Source organism: Haliotis asinina, chromosome 7 (assembly GCF_037392515.1).
Source record: "Haliotis asinina isolate JCU_RB_2024 chromosome 7, JCU_Hal_asi_v2, whole genome shotgun sequence".
NCBI classification, from domain to species: Eukaryota; Metazoa; Mollusca; class Gastropoda; order Lepetellida; family Haliotidae; genus Haliotis; species Haliotis asinina.
The window spans coordinates 61,037,382-61,061,090 of NC_090286.1; the positions used below are offsets into that span (position 1 = coordinate 61,037,382).

Consider the following 23,709-nt stretch of genomic DNA (forward strand, 5'->3'; position numbering starts at 1 on the left):
GCAATATGTGATCTTGTCATGTTTTACATTCAAATCGTAATAAATAGTAATAGTTTTTTAAGTAATAGCATCTACATAAACATACGGTCCAACATGGCCGCTCATCGTCGATCAGCAAGAAAATGTCAATAGACTGTATGTTTGATATGCCGAATCTCTGCAACTGAACTCAAACGTATTCACATAATAGGTTATTTCGATTAATATGCACTAAACTAATTTATGAAGAATGACAGATTCATCTGACGAGACAGTTCATGATCAGGTGAGCTTGGCAGGTTTGTCATTTATTTTCAGCCTGCATGAGCTTGGCATTTCAGTCTGCGAGATCGAGTGAGCAAAACATTATTTAGCCTTTAACAGGTATGCAAATGCTTAATAGGGGTCCGGATGTATTGTGTTGATACAGAATTATGAATATGCCTGAATGTATTGCCATGATTGCATCTCCACATATCTTTCCATTGAATTTTTGGGAGTAGCCAGGGATCGTAAAGGATGCCTAACCCTTACCCCAAACCCTATGGATCGTAAAGGGTGGTGGCTGGCTGGTGCAGCGCTCGGTAAACTGTATTCTAGCCGAATTTTTAAGGCAAATCACAGATAAATGTTTAGAATTCATGGTTATATACATGGAAAGAGGATCGCACCTATGATTTTTATAGCCATGTAGTGTTTACATGTATATTGTGTTTGTTTATGTGATTATTTTGACATATGCACTCCTTGCATTGATTTAGCAAGGTTTTATGATCTTTGCTGTGTATTGGACATAGAAATTTGAGGAAGCACCATGGAACCCTCTATTATCAAGGTAGTTTATGTCGTTCCTATCAGGATTACTGACACCTACTGACATTTTGCATTATGTATGTTTTCATTTGGCTGCTGTGTAATGATTTCTGTCACAGATAGTGTGGCACATATTTGCTACTTGTTCAAAACAAGTGATTAATTCTCTATTATTGTGGTATTGCTATTTTCTGACTATGTTGCATGGTACAACTACAAGCAAATGACACTGTCAAACAGATAATAATTTAGACAAGTAAAGAATCTAATTCTAAAGAATGAAAATAAGACTTTCATTATGATTAATATAATAATATCATGTTTTTAACCAAACAAGGTAACAAAAATATAGCAAAACACTTTTTTACCACCTAAATATGTGCCATACCATTTGCTGCCATGTGCAAGGTGCAGTTGCACTACATATCACTTCTTTTGTCGTATGAGAAAGGAATATATTCAGATGACCTTATACTATAGTTGCAAGATGCAAGATGTGGTAGGGGTCACACTACAGTGGAAGCCCTCAAAACCGGCATCCCTCCAATCAGGCATGCTCACAGTATCGACTAGAATTTAGTCCTGGCAAAAGCTAATTAATTTATGATAATTTACATGCCCTTTAATCCGGTATCAGCCAATTCCATACTGCCACACAATAACAACCACCCAGTTCACTGTTTGTACAGTAGTTGATGCTACTGGCACCCGCTATCTTAACTCTCCTGTTGATTAGCTGAAAATGTGTTAACAACACAGTGGATTACAGTTAACTACAGTGGTTAAGCATAAGTAGATGTGAGGTAAACTGGTAAGCGGCACATGTCACTTGGTAAATTAAATTAATTGGCATCTCCCATTTTGTTGGTCACTCACCGCGTCAAGCGGGCGAGATTGGACTCTTCAACAGAAAATTCAGCTGATGAAAGATTTTGATGCAGTCACTCGGCCTACTCAAAAAGATATTGCACTTAAGTACAAACTGGCAGGCAAACAGTTTCAGACATTTTGACATTGAGAATGCATCAAGTGTATGAAACTAAGTTTGAAGAAAACATCAATCTAAAACAAAACGTGTGAATAAAAACAGTAAATTTGACAAAATGACACTGACAATGATTGGTTTTTGACTGCCCGCAGTAAAAACATGCTAATTTTTGGCCCTTTTTTGGCCACATGATTGCCATCAACACGTCATTCAGTGTCATATTTTACAGCACACGGAATATTATTTGTTATGTTCAAACGTGGACTTGAATAGGAAAGTAGAACACAAAGCACTTCTCATCAGTCGACCATTTATTCTCTTGGCCAGAGACCCTGCGTACGAAGCACAGTGATGCTATATGACATCATGTTATAATGTCACTTACAATAACATTGCCACATGGCTATTCACATGTAGCTAGTGCTGTTACACAACATCATTCTCAGGAAAAGTTTGCTAAACTGGCATACTCCTATACCAGCATGTTTTGCCTGTCCCAATGCATGCCGGTTTAGAGGGCTTCCACTGTAGTTTAAAAATGTTCCAGAAGTTACAGCAAAGATGAATACTTTAATATTTCTGTGATTAGACATGACATTCCATTGAAATCTATGACTTACAAGAGCATTACTTTTGTCACAAAATTTGCATATTTAAACAGCTGATGCAGGGTGTGCCATTTCCCTTTTATAAATCTCTTAGGTCTTTTCATATGCCATGATATTAGAGAGCCCACGATAATACAGAGTCCCAGTATACCCCAAAACTAAAATTCTGTTCGTCCCAGTGAACACAGTATGATTTTGTGGGGAAAGAACTCTATCAGTTCATGTGTTTTGATGACATGATATCAGATTTGCTGGTAATTGAAAAACGTATTTTAAGACTTGCTTTTTGCTCAGTAACATGACACAACAGCATTAAATGCCTCCTTTTCAAAGGTTTTCATGAATAAAATGGCAGGTATTGTTCAAAAGCTCTGAACATCAATAATGTCTCTGTAACCTTGTCAAGAGTAATTTCTGAGTTGTAAGAAGCGGTTTCATTGGATAAATATTGGTTTCTAATGACACTTTATTTCCACAGTCTACTATTAAAGGCATCCAGTCATATTACAGTTTCATATGACATATTATTATGAACATGTTTTTAAAAAAATCACCACCTATACATAAAACATGGAATTTAGTGGATGTGTCATCCTTGATTATGAACTGTGACAAGTATTTTAACATTTGACACCATTCACAAGCGTGAAGTTCAAGATGACAAAAGCCGAAATGTCATTTGACTTACATTAAATGATGACAGAAACAAGATAGAAATAATATAAATTTGACAGCTTTACTGTTTTGATTTTATTAATTTGTTTATTCAGTTTGTTTAATTATTTCCTCAAAACACTACCTCGTCTCTGGTGTTTGGGGACTCATAACATTTTGGCCAGTTTTCTGGCCTTTTGTGTTGCTTGGGTTAAATCATTTTCTTGTATTATTTTCACAATGAAAATCATACATATTTTTAGATGGTGCACAATTGCATTTTATTAGGGTCATGCACACAAAATATGCCATAATTAAAAAATCAATTTTCTGATAACCTCTGTCATTAAATATTTCTTGGGCACTTTTTCTTTAAAAGTGATGAGGGCGGTAGGACTTCTTTTTTTAATTTTTGATTGAAAAAAGTTATTTGGGAGGAATACTTTTTTTTCTCTTAGAAATACAGCTTCGGCAGTTTAGCAAGTGTTAATGAGTTGTAGATTCATTCACAGACATTCTTACAGATGCTCATTCTTATAGTGGACAAATTGATTAGGATGCAACCAAGTCAAAATTATTTTTTCTAATGGCAATAGAAAAATTGTTTTGCACCAAAAAAAGTGACGTGCAGACGCCTGAGAAACATTTCACTTTTTTCGTTCAGCCTTACATTTTAACAATGATACTGAAATGTTGTCAAATAAAAACAATCAGTTTTGGAAACCCCCAACTAATAGTGCTATTATCATATTGCAAAACCCACAACGCTTCTGATGAGTCATCAAGGTGCAACGTCCTGCGCACGGTGAAAAGGGTGAGCACCTGACCGGTAAAATTTACAGGTGAACAGTATGAAATAATAGCCATTTACAGCTGTAAAAAAAATGCCAAGTTTAGATTTGAGTATGTGAATAAGAATGCTGAGATCCACCAATGAAGATCACCAATGAAGATCAGAATTGATCTTCAGTAACTTATGGTCGTCATAAGAGGCGACTCACAGGATCAGGTGGTCAGGTTTGCTGACTTGGTTGACACATGTCACATAATCTCAGTTGCACAGATTGATGCTCATGCTGTTGATTGCTGAATTGTCTGGTCCAGATTCAATGATTTACAGACCATGGCCATGCAGCATTGTTGAGTGTGGCGTTAAACAACAAAGCAAACAATTCTACTCCCTGACAACTGCTGAGAGTGGCATTAAATAATCAGCTTTCAGGTAGTGAAAATGCAAAACTCAGAACAATTTTTTCTGGTGAATTACTTTGGATAGATCAAGTGACCTTTCACTTCAACACTCAGGAGTAGGATACTTAAAGTGAAAGTTCAGATACTTTGTCTTAAAGTAGAAGTGAAATGACCTTATGTTGGAGTAAGTTAATGATGCAGTTCATCACAGAGGTGTAAGTCATTCTTCTCACAATACTTACACAGGGCCTCAGGTGTATCAACAAGCAGAGGCAAAAGGACTTTTCTCATTACAAGGGAGACCGCGTTAGATTCAACACTGAATCCCTCTCACTAGCTGTGATATTTCAGCCAAATTACTGAAAGTGACATAAACCTCACTGACTGTAGAAGACTCTCTTTGATTCAGTTGTCACTCTGGCAGTACAGAGGCAGTGTTTCTTTTTTTTTTTGTCATGGTTTGTGTGATATTTATTTACTGACAACAGTTACCATCAAGTCTCCCATGTCTACCATACTAGTGATGATGTTGATGCCTCTCGATTCAAGAAAACGTTCTGTATCGGTAACCATGGTAACATGAAGTTACATACAGTATTATTATTCACAATGAAACTGTTTATGGCAATACAGTCCACCAGTTGTTAGTGTTAAACGAGTTTAAACTAGCTAATATTCTTAGTGTGTAAGCCAGCTTATTACCTGCCCTGGGTGCATGACACCTATTGTGTAGTTTGAGAGGGGACGTTCCATGTGTACTGCAACGTTTCCTGACAACTTGCAAATCTTTGTGTTCCATATACAGTTTATACATGATCATGCCTGGATTGTCAGCATTCAACATAAAGGTACATCTTAGCAGTTATCAGTTGTTTATTCTTAGAAAAAATTACATGTAAGGTTTCACTATATTTTTGTTCAAGCATTCCAGGGTTTCATAACAAGCATTATCATGCATATTTGATGTAGTTTCATCCCAAATGCTTCTAATCCTCTTTCCATTGATTCATGAAATTTTCTTCAGCACTGGTTGGTTCAGAACATCCTATGGACTACAGCTATGATAAGAGACATTTCATGTATTTCACTTCTGCCATTATTATACGTGACATCTGCGGCAAGCATAGCCCAGAATATCAGACTTTCAGCTTGTCCACATAAATTACTGAATAGAGTTTGATCCATGATGAAGTTTTGCCTTCTTAATGTTTTCAGTATGCATGTATCATTGTTAACAAAGGTCCTATTTCCACAGAAGCAAGATAAACATATCTGTGATGGAAACACTGTCATAATTTTCAGTTTGATAGCCTTAGAAATGCAAGATATTGCAAATACCACCAATCAGTACATGCTTGTAATAAATGTCCCTTTCTGTAATAGGAATAAGAGGTAAGGCAAGAATGGAGAGATTTTGTCTTTTAAACCCTTTGCTTTGTATTTTGACATGTTAATCCCTTATCGTTGGTTCCTAGTGTGTGACTTTGTATGGTTCAACTATACATTAAATCAAATATGGGGTGAAATATCCCTCACAACTTTCAAGCCGACAAGATCGTGATGAGAGAATATCAGACTTTGCTGTATCCATCCACACAATACCTTTATTGTGTTCGCTATACACTCTTTCCTTTCCTGGATGGCAGTGAATTAACAATCAGCACTTTCTGTAACCAGTAACTTGGTTGGTTTGAAGTAAGTCCAACTTGATGGAAAATATATATCAAAACCTTAAAAATAATCTGCCTTGTCTTTGAGATAAGTCTAAATGGCACTTAAATGTTAATAAAAGATGTATAAAGCTGGTGTTTAATCTGACTTGGCCTGTGTTTCAGGACTTGTTTGTGGGCAGTGCACTAGCTATTGGTGGCAACCTGTTGATCAGCATCTCACTCAATCTACAGGTAAGTCACAGTAAACGTGCCATGTACAACACAGTATACAATGCTATGTACAATGCTGTATACCTGTAATCAAGGGTGGATAGATATTTGTATATACCTACTGATATATCAATGTGCACATAGTGCACAAAGTTTGGGGTTGAGAGTTATAGTGTATATTCATCAAATGAACTGGCATTTCAGAAATTTACCCACAATCGCAACCAAGCTCGAGAGGAATCGATCCACTACACCAAGGACCCATTATGGTGGCTTGGACTGATCTTGATGGGGCTGGGTGAGGTGGGCAACTTCACCGCCTATGGCTTTGCTCCTGCCTCGCTTGTAGCCCCACTTGGAACAACAACAGTTGTTGGTAAGTCACACACAACACGCAGGCTAATAGCACTGGTGCAGCCATCCTGCCTAGCCCAAAACAACACCTATTTCTGGATGCTTCAATTAGAAGTTGAAAGATCCTACTGTCATGTCCTTTGTTGACTGCTCAATCTGTACTCATTCACCCCAAGATCTTACGGTACACCATCATTGTCTTTTAATTCTTCAGTCAAGCTAAAACACCTTCATCATGTTCATTGCTTAACATGAAGTTCTCTTTTTCAGCCAACCTCTTTCTAGCAGCTGTTTTCTTGAAAGAAAAAATCCGACCTGAACATTTGTTTGGTGAGTGAATAATTTCAGTGCTTGATGTTCCCTCCTCAAAGAGACAGGGCAGAATTCAGGGCTAAATGACAGTGTAATTTCCATGTGTATCCTGTTGTACCCTCTGCCTGTGTTTCTGCACTGAATGAATATGGGCATCTTTTATATGGTCTGTTGTTATACTGATGTGTAGAGGTCAACCAACAAGTGCCCTGTCACACTCATTGTGTGCTAGGATATGTCGAGAATCTCACATGGTTTTCTTTTGATATCAGTTGGATATGGATAGAATTATCATTAAAACAACCACACATTATCAGAAATGAGCGGGCCACTGTTTCTTAATAATGCAAAATGCTTGATGATGGGCTATTATCAAGCCCTGTGTTAGGTGAAGTCTCAAAACATCATCTGTTTTGTTCTGTGATGTGTCTATATTTGCAAATAGTATTTCAGTGACCTCTGTCATTTGTTGTTAGCAGTAAATGCTTCTAAACTGATGCCATTGTTTTTATTCCTGTTTTGGTAAAAATTCTATTTATTCTATTCTGTAGACCAGTAGGCATGCTATTCTGGGGATATTTTGGGAGTGAGAATGTTAATTTACACCAATATGAAATTTCTACTAAGTTCCCTGTGCACTATGAAATTTGGTATGGTATATTTTAAAGCTGTAGCTAATTTACAAAATTTGGATGTATTCTTTTAGTGTCAGTCTGCTCATGTCCCCATATTTCACATCCATACATCAATGTTGGTACTACTAATCTATCAAATGCAAAAAGAATCAGGTCTACTGAAAATTTAACATTTCTAGCACATTTTAGTAGTACTATTTATGCTTTCATACCGAGGTCAGCCATATGTTTAACAGCAGAATTCATATGACTATTTGTGCAATAAAGTTTCTGTGTATTTGTAAGTGTCTACATATTCTATCTCATCATATAGTGCAAATGATTTCTTATAACTTGCTGCAGATCCGGAACCAAGAACAATTATCTGAATCTTAATATTTACTTGAAGTGTCCATGTGAGGATGTATGCTACAGATGTATTCAGTGTATGTTGTAAATCATCACGAGTTGCAGCTAGGAGAATTGTATCATCTGCATAAAGTAGGAATAGACAATAGACTCATTATTTGATTCTAATTTAACACCAGCACATGCTTGTTCTTCCGGGTGGGACTCTAGGTCATTTAGAAATAAAGAAAAAGAAATTTTCTCTGTGCAAAATCTCCTGTGGAACACAGTTTTCGGTGATAAATATCCCTATTGTTAGTTAAAACAAGACACATGGGACAGCACTTGTAGTCACATGAGACAAGATGAAAGTGGAATTATCTGACTAAAAATTACTTCCCTTTTCGCTAAAATCTCCAAGAAAGTGGAACCAAGGGAGTGAAAAATATTGAATGCCTTAAAAATAGTTCAATGTGTGATATATGTTGTACTCAGTAGCTCAAACAGTGAAGTTTTTTAAATGGTTAGGGAAAGCCATTACTTAGTATGTTGTGTGGATGTTACAAGATGTGAGTACTCTATGCTTAGGAAAGGTGTTAGCATGCCTGATTACACAATGCCATTTAATAAATGGTCAAATGCAACAAACGTCATATTTGGGATTTCACTTTCTCAGTAAAGTACAAATTCAAGTACTTTTTCGGTTGAGTCCCATCCGGGATTCAAACGCGCACCCACAGAGTCAGACACCTAATCGTCAGCACACAAAGTCAGCCGTCTAGCCCACTCAGCCACTGCGACTTAGCATCTTCCTATTAGATACGATCCTCTGGATCCATAATGAGGAAACCTATGCATTTCCTCAGATCCATGAGTACAAGTGGAAACAAGTGGATGTCTTTTTTGTGTTGCGGTTTTTTTTTTATGTGTTTCTAGAGGATTAGAGAGTACATCACAGTGCCATGTTACATTGTGATTCCATCTTTCCCCTTGTTTTAGGATGTGCTCTGGCCGTAATTGGAGCATTTCTACTGGTGACATTCTCCTCTCGGGTAAGTCTGATCAGCATGATGTGAAGAAATACATCACAGAGTCAATGCTTCTTTATTATTCAAAGTCTCCTGAATCACTAGAATGCTGGAATCTGAATTTAGTCAAATATTTTTTGCATACTTAATGTACCTAAATATTAAACAAGTATGATTTACATAATACACCCAGAAAAGCATTGGTTCAACTATGTTTACAGAGAAAGTGTCATTTGTTTTCCAGAAGGAGAGGGTTTTGAATGGAGATGAAATAGTGGCCGCCCTGACGCAAGTAGCATTCATAGTTTATATAGTGAGTATCTCAGCAGAGGAGCATAGGTGTTCAGTCTTACTACAATGGAGTGGGGACAGTTGTAATGCTGATATGCTTCCATTCATCATCTGTTTGAAAAAATGAAATGTATGTACATACTCACAAGTTTTGAACTTTGAGTCTTGTTTGGTGATGATTTTTAGTTTGTGAAATAACTGTCAAAATACAGTCTTGAAGGATTTCATGTGATAGCGATTTAGCCAAAGGGATCTTGGGGTCTCCGATGTTTGCTGTTTGATCTAGGTACCTCCTTAGTCTCATCTCCAAGACTAGATCAAATGATCTGATCACGGTTGACAAGTGTTGACGTACCAGTACTTGTTGTGTGTCATGCAGGTCATTGAGCTGGTGGGAATCATCGTCCTATTTGTCCTGCTGTACAAGCTGCAGATGAAGCTGGTTGTCATCTACCTTCTCATCACCTCCATCACAGGTTAGCAAATACTATATGTACTGCATACCAGTAGGCATGTACTGAAGACCAGATGGAATATACTGTATACCAGTAGGCATATACTTTAGACCAGTAGGCATGAATTGTATACCAGTAGGCAGTAGGGATGTAGACCAGTAGGCATATACTGTAGACCAATGGGCATATACAGTTGTACAGTAGGCATATACTGTAGACCAGTGGGCATGTACTGTAGACTGGTGAGCATGTATGACAGACCAGTAGGCATATACTGTAGACCAGTAGGCATGTATTGTAGGCAGTAGGCATGTAAACCAGTAGGCATATACTGAAGACCAGATGGAATATACTGTATACCAGTAGGCATGTACTGAATACCAGTAAGCATGTACTATATACCAGTAGGCATATTGTACACCAGTAAGCATGCACTGTAGACCAGTAGGCATGTGTTGTAGACCAGTAGGCTGTATGTTGTGTCATGGGATTGGTGATGAACATGCTGTTCCTCATTGTAGCCTCCTTCACTGTCATCTCAGCCAAGGCAGTGTCCAGCATGTTGAATCTGTCATTTGCCGGAGCATCACAGTTTGCGCACCCCATCCTCTACATCATGCTGATTGTGATGATAGCCACTGCTGTAATACAAGTCAAGTAAGTCTCACCTTTGTCATGCTGATAAAGTCAAGTAAGTCTCACCATTGTCATGCTGATAAAGTCAAGTAAGTCTCACCTTTGTCATGCTGATAAAGTCAAGTAAGTCTCACCTTTGTCATGCTGATAAAGTCAAGTAAGTCTCACCATTGTCATGCTGATAAAGTCAAGTAAGTCTCACCTTTGTCATGCTGATAAAGTCAAGTAAGTCTCACCTTTGTTATGCTGATAAAGTCAAGTAAGTCTCACCATTGTCATGCTGATAAAGTCAAGTAAGTCTCACCTTTGTCATGCTGATAAAGTCAAGTAAGTCTCACCTTTGTTATGCTGATAAAGTCAAGTTAGTCTCACCTTTGTTATGCTGATAAAGTCAAGTAAGTTTCACCTTTGTTATGCTGATAAAGTCAAGTAAGTCTCACCTTTGTTATGCTGATAAAGTCAAGTAAGTCTCACCATTGTCATGCTGATAAAGTCAAGTAAGTCTCACCTTTGTCATGCTGATAAAGTCAAGTAAGTCTCACCTTTGTTATGCTGATAAAGTCAAGTTAGTCTCACCTTTTTTATGCTGATAAAGTCAAGTAAGTCTCACCATTGTCAAGCTGGTCAAGTTAAAGGGGCACTGATGCGGAGCAATTTCCTAGGACTGGTTTAAACTTATGTTATTGTTTTTCTCCTGTGAGTACCCGGATGGTATCCCAGAATTCGTGACTGGTTTGTGATCTCTGCTACACAGTCCGTATGCACAATTGAGAGTTTAATCATAGACAGATCAACTAAGGTGGAGACATTTTTACTTCATTACAAATGTATTATGAAAACAAATGAAACACTTTGAAGATTAATCATCTGCCAGTGGTAGAAATGGTAAAAACTATTAGGACGGAAAAATAATGAAGCCAATGTATGTCTCTATATTTTGTCTCATAACCCTAATTAGTTTATTGTCATGTTTATATGATTTTGAAAATTAATAAAAGAACACACGGTCAGCTATACTTATAGTAAATTTCTAACATGACTGTAAGATTTAAACGTTGTATAGACCGCCAGTTTGGATCCTATTTCACACACATACACGATCTAGTTTGTGTTTTCTGTCATATAGATTCTGCTGAATGCTACAACAAATAAATTAAAACAAAATACAAATAATGAATGTAAAACAGACTAATTTTATAGCAACAATGTCAAGCTACTACCTTGTTCAGGAATGTATCTGTCAATATCCAGATGAAAGAATGATAGTCCATTCATCTGCAGCTGGTAAATAATCCTGCTCTGTGTCGTGTTTCTTACAACAGCCTAATTTGCAAAACAGTAACACATCGTTTCACACCTTTCACATTGGTGAAAACCTGATAAACTTCTCATTGGTCACCCAAGATAGCACACCTGACAACTAATTGTATGATGTCCGCCATTCTAAGTAATTTAGTTAATCAATAATGAGCAACCAATCAACGCAATGGTGGTTAATTCTTTGAAGGGAGGATGTTTTTACACTCACACTTTACGACAGGGTGTAATCAGTATAGATTAGTACATGAACACACACTGCCTTTTGACAAATCCGCTGTAGAAGATAAAAGCAACTAATCAATCAGTGTGTTATCGGTTAATCCTTTGATCGATGTTTGTTTTTGTAACTCAGCTGATAGACCCTCTTGCATCACTTACACATATTACATAATGTACAAAACATTTGCCAGTACAGACCTTAATTTATAATATTGAGTATTTACTCCAGACAGGAGAAATGGCCAAATGGGAACCTTTGTTGAGTAACCGAAGTGGTGTTACCAGTAATTGTACCTGTTATAAATTCATTAACTGACCATCAAGCGAATGATGACAAATAACACATGTAGGTTTACACCATCAAATGCGAGTTACAGCAAGTAAGATGTAATCTCGGTGTCGCATGCGGCCTTAAAACACTTATGGGCCAAAACTGTTTCGGGGATACCAACGGAACTTCGTTACATAAGAAATACACACAGGCATTTGCTGTGGACTTGGTTAAATAGGTGTAATCAGTTTTTTATACGTAAGAAAATTTTCAGATTTCTCAACCAATGACAATGTCATTGTTTTTAGTTTATGAATTGAAATAGATCAACTGTGTGTTTTTATTATCATAGATAATAAACCAGGATAGCTACCATAGCTACCAAAATTTATGTATGATATTTGCTATCACAGCTGGGCCAACACTCAAAACTACCTGAATATAAAGCTTTGCAATCTTTCAGACTGAAACAAATGGCTTGCTACATGCCTGTAGACGTCATATTTTCACATAACATGATTAAATACTAGTATTGAGGTAAAAAACACAGAAATAGGACCAAATTGGATCAGTCACTATACCGTCCAAGCACCCAAAAGAAACTACACTGCAGGGATATTTTCTTACTTTGTTATTTTTAAATAATGGCATATGATGGGCATCCGGCCTCCTGACTGTTTAGGTGAATAAATTCTGCTAATATGGACCGGAGCCCAGTCCCTTTGTCTGTCACAGCTGAGGGAGGGGGCGCTGACCAATTTGTAGTTTGGTTTCGCAATTAGACAGTTGGCGAGAAACATTCACTCCACATCAGTGCCCCTTTAAGTAAGTCTCACCTTTGTCATGCTGATCAAGCTACATAAGCTTCACCTTTGTCATGCTGATCAAGCTATGTAAGCCTCACCTTTGTCATGCTGATCAAGCTATGTAAGCCTCACCTTTGTCATGCTGATCAAGCTATGTAAGCCTCACCTTTACCATGCTGATCAAGTCATGTAAGCCTCACCCTTGTCATGCTGATCAAGCTACATAAGCCTCACCTTCATCCTGCTGATCAAGCTACATAAGCCTCACCCTTGTCATGCTGATCAAGCTACATAAGCCTCACCCTTGTCATGCTGATCAAGTCTATGTAAGCCTCACCTTTATCATGCTGATCAAGCTACATAAGCCTCACCCTTGTCATGCTGATCAAGCTACATAAGCCTCACCCTTGTCATGCTGATCAAGCTACATAAGCCTCACCCTTGTCATGCTGATCAAGCTACATAAGCCTCACCCTTGTCATGCTGATCAAGCTATGTAAGCCTCACCTTTATCATGCTGATCAAGCTATGTAAGCCCCACCTTTGTCATGCTGATCAAGCTATGTAAGCCTCACCTTTATCATGCTGATCAAGCTATGTAAGCCTCACCTTTACCATGCTGATCAAGTCATGTAAGCCTCACCCTTGTCATGCTGATCAAGCTACATAAGCCTCACCCTTGTTATGCTGATCAAGCTACATAAGCCTCACCCTTGTCATGCTGATCAAGCTACATAAGCCTCACCTTTGTCATGCTGATCAAGCTATGTAAGCCTCACCTTTATCATGCTGATCAAGCTATGTAAGCCCCACCTTTGTCATGCTGATCAAGCTATGTAAGCCTCACCTTTATCATGCTGATCAAGCTATGTAAGCCTCACCTTTACCATGCTGATCAAGTCATGTAAGCCTCACCCTTGTCATGCTGATCAAGCTACATAAGCCTCACCTTTATCCTGCTGATCAAGCTACATAAGCCTCACCCTTGTCATGCTGATCAAGCTACATAAGCCTCACCCTTGTCATGCTGATCAAGTCTATGTAAGCCTCACCTTTATCATGCTGATCAAGCTACATAAGCCTCACCCTTGTCATGCTGATCAAGCTACATAAGCCTCACCCTTGTCATGCTGATCAAGCTACATAAGCCTCACCCTTGTCATGCTGATCAAGTCTATGTAAGCCTCACCTTTATCATGCTGATCAAGCTACATAAGCCTCACCCTTGTCATGCTGATCAAGCTACATAAGCCTCACCCTTGTCATGCTGATCAAGCTACATAAGCCTCACCCTTGTCATGCTGATCAAGCTACATAAGCCTCACCCTTGTCATGCTGATCAAGCTACATAAGCCTCACCCTTGTCATGCTGATCAAGCTACATAAGCCCCACCCTTGTCATGCTGATCAAGCTACATAAGCCTCACCCTTGTCATGCTGATCAAGCTACATAAGCCCCACCCTTGTCATGCTGATCAAGCTACATAAGCCTCACCCTTGTCATGCTGATCAAGCTACATAAGCCTCACCCTTGTCATGCTGATCAAGCTACATAAGCCTCACCCTTGTCATGCTGATCAAGCTACATAAGCCCCACCCTTGTCATGCTGATCAAGCTACATAAGCCCCACCCTTGTCATGCTGATCAAGCTACATAAGCCTCACTTTGTCATGCTGATCAAGCTATGTAAGCCTCACCTTTGTCATGCTGATCAAGCTATGTAAGCCTCACCTTTACCATGCTGATCAAGTCATGTAAGCCTCACCCTTGTCATGCTGATCAAGCTACATAAGCCTCACCTTTATCCTGCTGATCAAGCTACATAAGCCTCACCCTTGTCATGCTGATCAAGCTACATAAGCCTCACCCTTGTCATGCTGATCAAGTCTATGTAAGCCTCACCTTTATCATGCTGATCAAGCTACATAAGCCTCACCCTTGTCATGCTGATCAAGCTACATAAGCCTCACCCTTGTCATGCTGATCAAGCTACATAAGCCTCACCCTTGTCATGCTGATCAAGCTACATAAGCCTCACCCTTGTCATGCTGATCAAGCTATGTAAGCCTCACCTTTATCATGCTGATCAAGCTATGTAAGCCCCACCTTTGTCATGCTGATCAAGCTATGTAAGCCTCACCTTTATCATGCTGATCAAGCTATGTAAGCCTCACCTTTACCATGCTGATCAAGTCATGTAAGCCTCACCCTTGTCATGCTGATCAAGCTATGTAAGCCTCACCTTTATCATGCTGATCAAGCTATGTAAGCCCCACCTTTGTCATGCTGATCAAGCTATGTAAGCCTCACCTTTATCATGCTGATCAAGCTATGTAAGCCTCACCTTTACCATGCTGATCAAGTCATGTAAGCCTCACCCTTGTCATGCTGATCAAGCTACATAAGCCTCACCCTTGTTATGCTGATCAAGCTACATAAGCCTCACCCTTGTCATGCTGATCAAGCTACATAAGCCTCACCTTTGTCATGCTGATCAAGCTATGTAAGCCTCACCTTTATCATGCTGATCAAGCTATGTAAGCCCCACCTTTGTCATGCTGATCAAGCTATGTAAGCCTCACCTTTATCATGCTGATCAAGCTATGTAAGCCTCACCTTTACCATGCTGATCAAGTCATGTAAGCCTCACCTTTACCATGCTGATCAAGTCATGTAAGCCTCACCCTTGTCATGCTGATCAAGCTACATAAGCCTCACCTTTATCCTGCTGATCAAGCTACTTAAGCCTCACCCTTGTCATGCTGATCAAGCTACATAAGCCTCACCCTTGTCATGCTGATCAAGTCTATGTAAGCCTCACCTTTATCATGCTGATCAAGCTACATAAGCCTCACCCTTGTCATGCTGATCAAGCTACATAAGCCTCACCCTTGTCATGCTGATCAAGCTACATAAGCCTCACCCTTGTCATGCTGATCAAGCTACATAAGCCTCACCCTTGTCATGCTGATCAAGCTACATAAGCCCCACCCTTGTCATGCTGATCAAGCTACATAAGCCCCACCCTTGTCATGCTGATCAAGCTACATAAGCCTCACCCTTGTCATGCTGATCAAGCTACATAAGCCCCACCCTTGTCATGCTGATCAAGCTACATAAGCCCCACCCTTGTCATGCTGATCAAGCTACATAAGCCTCACTTTGTCATGCTGATCAAGCTATGTAAGCCTCACTTTGTCATGCTGATCAAGCTACATAAGCCTCACCCTTGTCATGCTGATCAAGCTATGTAAGCCAAATGTTCTAGGTCATGTTGATCAGGGCCCACTTGTCCCAAACATTCTTAGCACTGTTATTGTAAATTCTATAGATCGTCTTCCACTTAATCATCAAAGCAATTGGACTCTAAGATCATTGTAAGCTGCAGTCAAAACGTTATTAAACTCAGTGTAGTCTGTGAATAAACTTAACAAATGGCTTTCAAGTCAGTACTTCTAAGCAGTTGTATCAATGGTCAGTGTCTACCCAATTCTGCTCTTTGTTGAAACAAAATATCTCCGCATTATCCTAGAATACTAACAGTACAAGTACAACAACATTTCTATTACTATGGTTACAGATACCTAAACCAGGCTATGAAGAACTTTGACTCAACAGTGGTTGTCCCCACTAACTTTGTATTCTTCACAGTCAGTGCCATTGTAGCAGGTATGTTCAATGTTGTGTTGTTTTGTACTATTTTGTAGCCTTTCATTCACAATTCTACTGTCATCAAAGCTGTATACCATGAAGTATTATGAGTGCATTGTCATCTCCTACAGTTTAACTTAAGTCATATTGAGTAGGCATTAACTTTTCAAAGCTGACCCTATTTGCACTTTGCCTTGTTCTTCAACCATGAAGGGTAAAAAGCCCAGAATGAAGTTTCACATCCTCTTGTAACACGTCAGTGGAACCCACCCAGCACCAACTAGAGTTGTAGACATTCACTGAAAGCTCATCACCTGGATGACCACATGACACCAAACTCAAGCATGCTCTCATTACCTACAGGTCCAGGCAACCTGTTTCAAGCAGATTCCTTTTCTTTATAATCTCTACAGAACTAGGTTAGGGGTCATACAATTTACATGATTTGAGTTTATTAAGGTTATAAGGGGTAGTGATATAACACTTATGGGTAGTGATATTAAACTTGTTGGTAGTGATATAACACTTGTGGGTAGTGATGTAGCACTTATATATATATATCACATATTGGTAATGATATAACAGTTATAGGTAGGTTAGTGATATAACACTTATGGGTAGCACTTTTGGTTAGTGATGTAACATTAACAGGTAATGATATAACACTTAAAGGTAGTGATATGACACTTATGGGTAGGGTAGTTATATAACACTTATGGGTTATGAAATAACACTCATATATATCACATATTGGTAATGATATAACACTTATAGGTAGGTTAGTGATATAACACTTATGGGTAGCACGTTTGGTTAGTGATGTACCACTTGCAGGTAATGATATAACACTTATGGATAGGGATATAATACTTATGGGTAGTGATATAACAATTATGGGTGGGGTATTTACGTAACACTTATGGGTAGTGAAATAACACTTATGGCTAGGGATATAACACTTATGGGTGGGGATATAACACTTATGGGTTGTGAAAACACATGTAAGTAGTGATATCATACTTTCAGGTAGGGTAGTGTTATGACACATATAAGTAGTGATGTAACACTTATAGGTAAGGACATAATGCATATAGGTAATGATATAACACTTATGGATAGGGATATGACACTTATGCTAGTGATGTAACACTTCTAGGTAGTGATATGAAATAGGTAATGACATGCTGTGATGAGAAGATTGATATTGACTGGCTGCTTGGTAAGTAATCATGTTACCCCAGCGTACAAGACATGGTTTACAAGCAATGATGTCAACACACTCTTTATTTGGCTCTTTAGCCTCTTTATTTGGCTATCTAAACTCTAAAAGTGCTTTATGGTTCAGCTTCTTTATTATACAAGGTCACAACATATAATAAAGAAGTTGAACCATAAAGCACTTTTAGTTTGATTCCTCCAACTTCTAAATGCCTTTGAAACAACTTATCTAAACTCTGTCTACTTTTTTTCAGGAATTGTTTTTTATAAAGAATTCTGGGGAATGAATGCCTTGGAAATCTGCATGTTTTTATTTGGGTAAGTTCATCTCTGGATTGCCTCCCTCCATGCACATATACAGGCATCTGTGGTATCAGAATTTGTTAGCTATATTTGCTTACCATGATTCCAAGTCTCAAAGTTTTCAAAACAATAAAAGTATTAGTACTCATATGTTTGGGTTTTTTCCCTAAGGAATGTATACAGGAATGATCTGTCTTTTTGTTACAGATGCATACTGTGTTTTATTGGAGTATACTTCATCACAGTGAAGCGTCCAGAACCTGACACGGACAAAGCTCAAGCCCCACCTTCCCAAATTGCACCAGAACTTTTCCCCTGTGAGTGGATGTACTGACATTAGATCATTGCATATGGAGCATTAGGTCTTGTGTTAGTATGTGTGGAGTGATAGATCTTGTGTGATTAGTCAATTACATATGAGGCCCATTTGAAGGGATTATCAAACAATAGTTACGGAGTACAAGCCTTAGAATACAACCTTTATTTCATCATGGTGTGCAGTTTGCCTAACAGTTGGTGAGGAAGTTAACTGTGATGAGGGTTTCTTCGAATTATATACAGTAATAACTATGTACTGCGTGGTTAAATGATTCACTGAATCAAGTCCATGAAAGTTCACTTCTTATGTTTCAGCATGGCTGCTGGCAAGTGTGAACGTGGGTCAGGTCCAGCCAACAGGTGTCGCCACTCACGGACCCAGCATGGACCAGGACTGCACACCTATTCTTACAGCCAAGGATGGTGAAGTGTCCAGCTCCCAAGAGTCCCTGGTCGGACATGAAAACTCAGCCATTTCTGTTGACACTCAGGACAACAAGAACTATGGTGCCACAGAGAACAACAACAACAACAACAACAATGATAACAACAACAACTGATGAGCAGAGTAGATGTTGAAATTGAAGAACCCAAACATTCAGCCATACATTAGAAATTGTTCACTTCCAAATATTGCCAAAATGGTGCACATGAAAGTTATTTATTTGTTATTAAGAGTAGATTTATCAACATGTCATTGATATGTCATTGCTGATCATATTGAATTGATAGCAGCTGCTTGTTTGCCTGTTATTGTGTCATTCTCACATAAGTGCTCATATGTGTCTGTCTAGAACACAGGCAAATACTTTCATCCAGTGGGGGGTTACTACTGTGGTCAGATGGAGAACATTTATATGTATATACTGTGAAGGCTCGGAACTCTCCTGCTTCATGATACATTTGGGGCGGTGGGGTAGCCTTGTGGTTAAAGCATCGTACCAAAGGCATGGGTTCGATTCCCCTCTTGGGTACCATTTGTAAACCCTGCTGTGATTTTGCTGGAAGATTGCTAAAAGCAGAGTAAGACCATACTCACTCACTAATTCACTCATGATACGTGTAATTTTTAACTTACCTTAACATAGGGCTTATGCATATTACCTCAAGCATCGCTTAAAAGAGATCAGACAGCTGTGATACTCCATTCTACCGAATGGCCACCTCATGTATCGATGAGTGTTTAGGAATGGAAGTGACGCGATCTCCCTATCTGCGCCTGCGTGGAGAAAAACTTCACTTTTACTTCAAGCATCTTACCTGTCGGATGTGATTTTTGTTTGAATACACTATTTTGCTACTTGCTTTATATTAAAGTTTTTTGCTCTGGTAGGTATGGGTTTTTTCTACCTTTTCCCTTATTGGTGGTGAAGATTAATTATTAATAAATTAATAATTTAACTTCACTTACCTGGCTACCTCATGTTTTTTAACTCACTGCGATATCTACCAGTTTCCATGTTGTTTGTCCATTTTTTCTCGCACATGTTGGTAATGCTGGACCCCAGTCTTTTGATGATCGATGCCAAAATTGCTCATCTCTCCATATTCAGGAATTCAAGGCCTATCTGTCAGCAAAAAGGAAACGATTCACTCAGAGGAAAAGGAAAATGTCTTCCCTGCTTCAGCTCCGGGATCACAGTCATCGCTCACAACCACCCATCACCATCAGCGACTCTGTTGATGCTTCCTCTACCTCCTACGGACTCGACGCCTTTACACAGCGCTCTTCGGATTCTTTCGTCGATCTCTCCCATCCAGACGCTCTCTCTCACCCAGAGGTGCAGAAGCTTTTGAGAACTCTTTTGCAACCGACGCTGATGCCTGTGGCTGCACCCTTGGACACTATATTTTCTATAGCAGCACCACCAACGCCATCGTCACCTCCATCCACTGATCCATTGTCAGTGCCTACACCTATACCGGCACCTATGGGGTCTTACAGAATTCCCAAGTGCACGCCTACTGCTATACTCTCTAGGGAAAAGATGTTACAACAACAACTTATGGAAGAGCATGCTAGATCGTCGGACAACGATAGGCATTCCAGATCGCCGGCTTACTCCAAACACGTGCGCCGTTCTTGCTCCCGTCATCTTGCCATTTGCTGCGGCATCTCAGATCACACTCCCCTGACGCTCATCGTGGTTCTGGTGCGGAGCCTCAGATGTTGACTTCTGCTGGTGGCCATCAGCGTCAGAGTCTTACAGGATCATGGGAAGACATGGAGGAAAGGTTCTTCTCACCTGATTACAACGAGGAAGCACCTGAGGATTCGTATGACGGGGGCACCTACCTGCCTCCATCTGCGGTGTATGATTGGATTGACGACAGGCTCCTGGATTGTCCCTCTCTGTCTCCTGGCACGGATGATCAGACAGCTATTCGCTTTTCACCAGAATTACTGATTCCTCCACTTCAGATGGTGGCGGCCACAATTGCTTCTCTTGATGCAGACGTTGCCAAGCTATCTCTCTCTTCCACAATCAAGGCACCGAAGCCTGAGAAGGGTGTCTATAAGATTCACAGCTTGGATTTCTTGGATAACGGGACAGCTCAGGATGAATCGCTTTAACGCCTGGCTAGTTCTCCACAAAATTCATACAGAGTCCAGGACTCCAAGATGTTGGCCATTAACTTGGAGTTAAAGCGTATGCTTAAACCCATCTCAGCTTTAGCTTTGGCTACGTCAGCAGCCACCTGGGACCTCACTGAAGGCAACTCTTGTACGCCTCTAGACGCTGTTCCAGTGGCAGGGGAAAGTATTATACGACTTGTTGGCACACCTGAGAGCGGCGCTATGACTACCTCAGTTCGGCGTTCAGGCTTCCTAGACCCCTGTACGTGTGCCTCTGACAACAACGCCCCAGTCATGCATATACTCGCCATCCCAAAGTGTGCTCTTAGCCGACAGCATTCAGACCCTATTACACAAGAATGGTTCTACTCACCCATCTTCCTCATGCCCAAGAAGGATTCTGGGAAAATGAGAATGATTCACAACATGGCAACATTCAACAAGCTGTACCTTCAGGACCCGTCGCACTTCCACATGGTCTCTTTGGGACAACTTCATGCTAAGCATGGCCCCAGGTCTTGGCTAGCCAGTCTAGACCTGCAGGATGCCTGTCTACATGTTCCAATTTACCAGCCGCACAGGAACTTCCTGAGCTTTGTATTCAACAACCGTCACTACCAATGGAAGGTACTCCCGTTTGGCATTTCTACAGCCCCATGGCTATTCACCAGTATCATGATGCCCATCACCCGGTTTCTCCATCCCCGGAATATAGATTTCATAGAGGACTGTCTCCTCAATCATCTCGATCCTCAGTGGCTACGCAAACAGTTGGCATTTGCCACTCGTTCCTCGAGCAGCTGGGGTGGATTGTCAACAGTGAGAAATCCCATCTGGAACCATCCCACGAGTTGACTTTCATCGGAGGCCTGTTCATGACACACTCCAACCTTGTCAGAATCCCACTGGCTCAATGGGAAAAGGTAGCTGCTTTTGCCTATCGCAGGCTTTCTCAGCCAGTGACCCTCAGGGAGTGACAGTCTCTGCTAGGCCTTCTCACATCCACTCAGGACCTGACGCTAAGGGGTCGTCTGATGCTTTGACCGTTGCAGCGCTTTCTCCTCCCACACATACAGGCAGACAAAAACGTGTCAAGATCCCTCTACCGGACCATCTTCACCAGTATCTTCAATGACATTTGTGTTGGCGTCTCCTTGACAGACTCGAAACACGGCCACAAACTTTTTGTCGACGCCTCCCTTCAAGGTTGGGGCGCTCACCTCAACAGTCAGACGGGGACCCGCTATCGCTACCAGATTGGCCACAGCTACTATGTCATCCGCATCCTCTTGTTCCAGTTACCCGTTTCTCGAAGCTTCAGCTAGTTTCCTCGATCTTGATTTTCTTCAGACACGTTTGGTTCCCTTTGGTTGGTCTCCCGAAGCCACCATCCTGTCTGTCGAATTTATATGCACAAGCCCTATGGTAAGGTAAGTTGAAAATATTTTAGATATTTAAATACTTACCTTACCACAGTTAAGTTATGTCCACCCAACGCTGGATGTTTTCCTCCCCACTCTGGACTTCTTTGGACTTATTTCTTTTCAATAAAAGTGAAGTTTTAGGATTCTAAGCCCATGCGCAGATAGGGAGGTCGCGTCACTTCCGTTCCTATACACTCGCCGATACATGAGGTGGCCATTCTGTAGAATGGCATATCTACGACTGTCTGATCTCTTTTAAGCGATGCTTGAGGTAATATGCATAAGCCCTATGTTAAGGTAGGTATTTAAATATCTAAAATATTTAGATTTTAATAACATTCCAGCTTGACATGCTTTATACAAGAAACACTTTGAATGTGAATGTTGGAGATTTCTTAGCCTGCCCAGTACTTTCAGTTGAACTGAAGTATTCGCCTGTCCTCTAAGATACAAAGAGAACTTGTGGAAGTACTTTGTAGGGATATAAATGTTCTGTTTTGTGCAAAAAAGGGGTTTGTTATGCTGTTTGCTGTCATGACATATCCCCACTAAGTACTGACAGTTTTTTCCTATGTTACATATCACTTGATGTCAGTGCTATCATTATTCTCTTTATACTGGCAGAGTACTTCAAAGATATGTGGGCTGCTTGTTGCAAAGTTGTTGATGTAAATGTGGACAAGGGATATAGACAGAGTAGTAACATATAATCATGATTCATAAAGTTAAAGGTATTATCTGTGACGAGATATTTTATACAGAAAGATGAAGATGAATTTGTTGTTTCCTCCCTAATTATTCCAGTACTTCTTTACACTCACAATCATGTGGTGAAATCCTACCACTCATACACGAACTGGTAGCTCAGTCAGCTACCTGATTATCAGCTCTGAGGACCAGATGAGAGTTTGAGTGTTTCGTTACACAGATCAAAGAAGAAAGAGCTACACTGTGTTTTAATCATGAATGCAAAGTCTCAGATAAATCATTTCACATGGTTCCTCTTGGTTTCATTTGATGGAGTGTTCCACTGCTGCTACAGTTCTCTCATCCACATTGCATGTGTTTGTTTCATGTTGCTTGTTATGATGTAGTATTTAGCATTCAATTAGATGTTGAATTGCTGATCAAGTGCAATCTGTATGTTCAGTTCTGTCCATTGTAGAGTTTTTGCATTTACACAATATTTTCCAGTATATATATATAGATATAAATATATATATTAGTTTTTAAAGCATAATCATTCCTTGTATCATCACTGTCTGACTGCAGAATATGAATGTGATATTTTCTGTTTGTGGAATGGTCTGCTATATTTAATGGTGTAATGCTCTTTCAGCCAACTGATCTTGACCATGGTTTGTAGACATTTGTTCCTTAAATCACACATTAGAAATCAAGCAAAAACAACTATTTTTCAATATACCTCACAGGTCATCTTGTGGC

General features: G+C 39.8%; 1 protein-coding gene across 1 annotated transcript; it reads left to right on the plus strand.

Moving 5' to 3' along the window:
* The first annotated feature begins 75 nt into the window (after positions 1-75).
* LOC137290726 (NIPA-like protein 2) lies at positions 76-23,447 on the plus strand. The gene is made up of 12 exons (XM_067821822.1): positions 76-265; positions 6,069-6,137; positions 6,321-6,492; positions 6,741-6,800; positions 8,744-8,796; positions 9,017-9,085; positions 9,443-9,539; positions 10,040-10,175; positions 16,352-16,440; positions 17,895-17,958; positions 18,151-18,260; positions 18,577-23,447. The coding sequence occupies exons 1-12, from the start codon at positions 230-232 to the stop codon at positions 18,819-18,821; spliced, it is 1,200 nt and encodes a 399-aa protein (XP_067677923.1). The 5' UTR covers positions 76-229; the 3' UTR covers positions 18,822-23,447.
* The last annotated feature ends 262 nt before the right edge of the window (positions 23,448-23,709 follow it).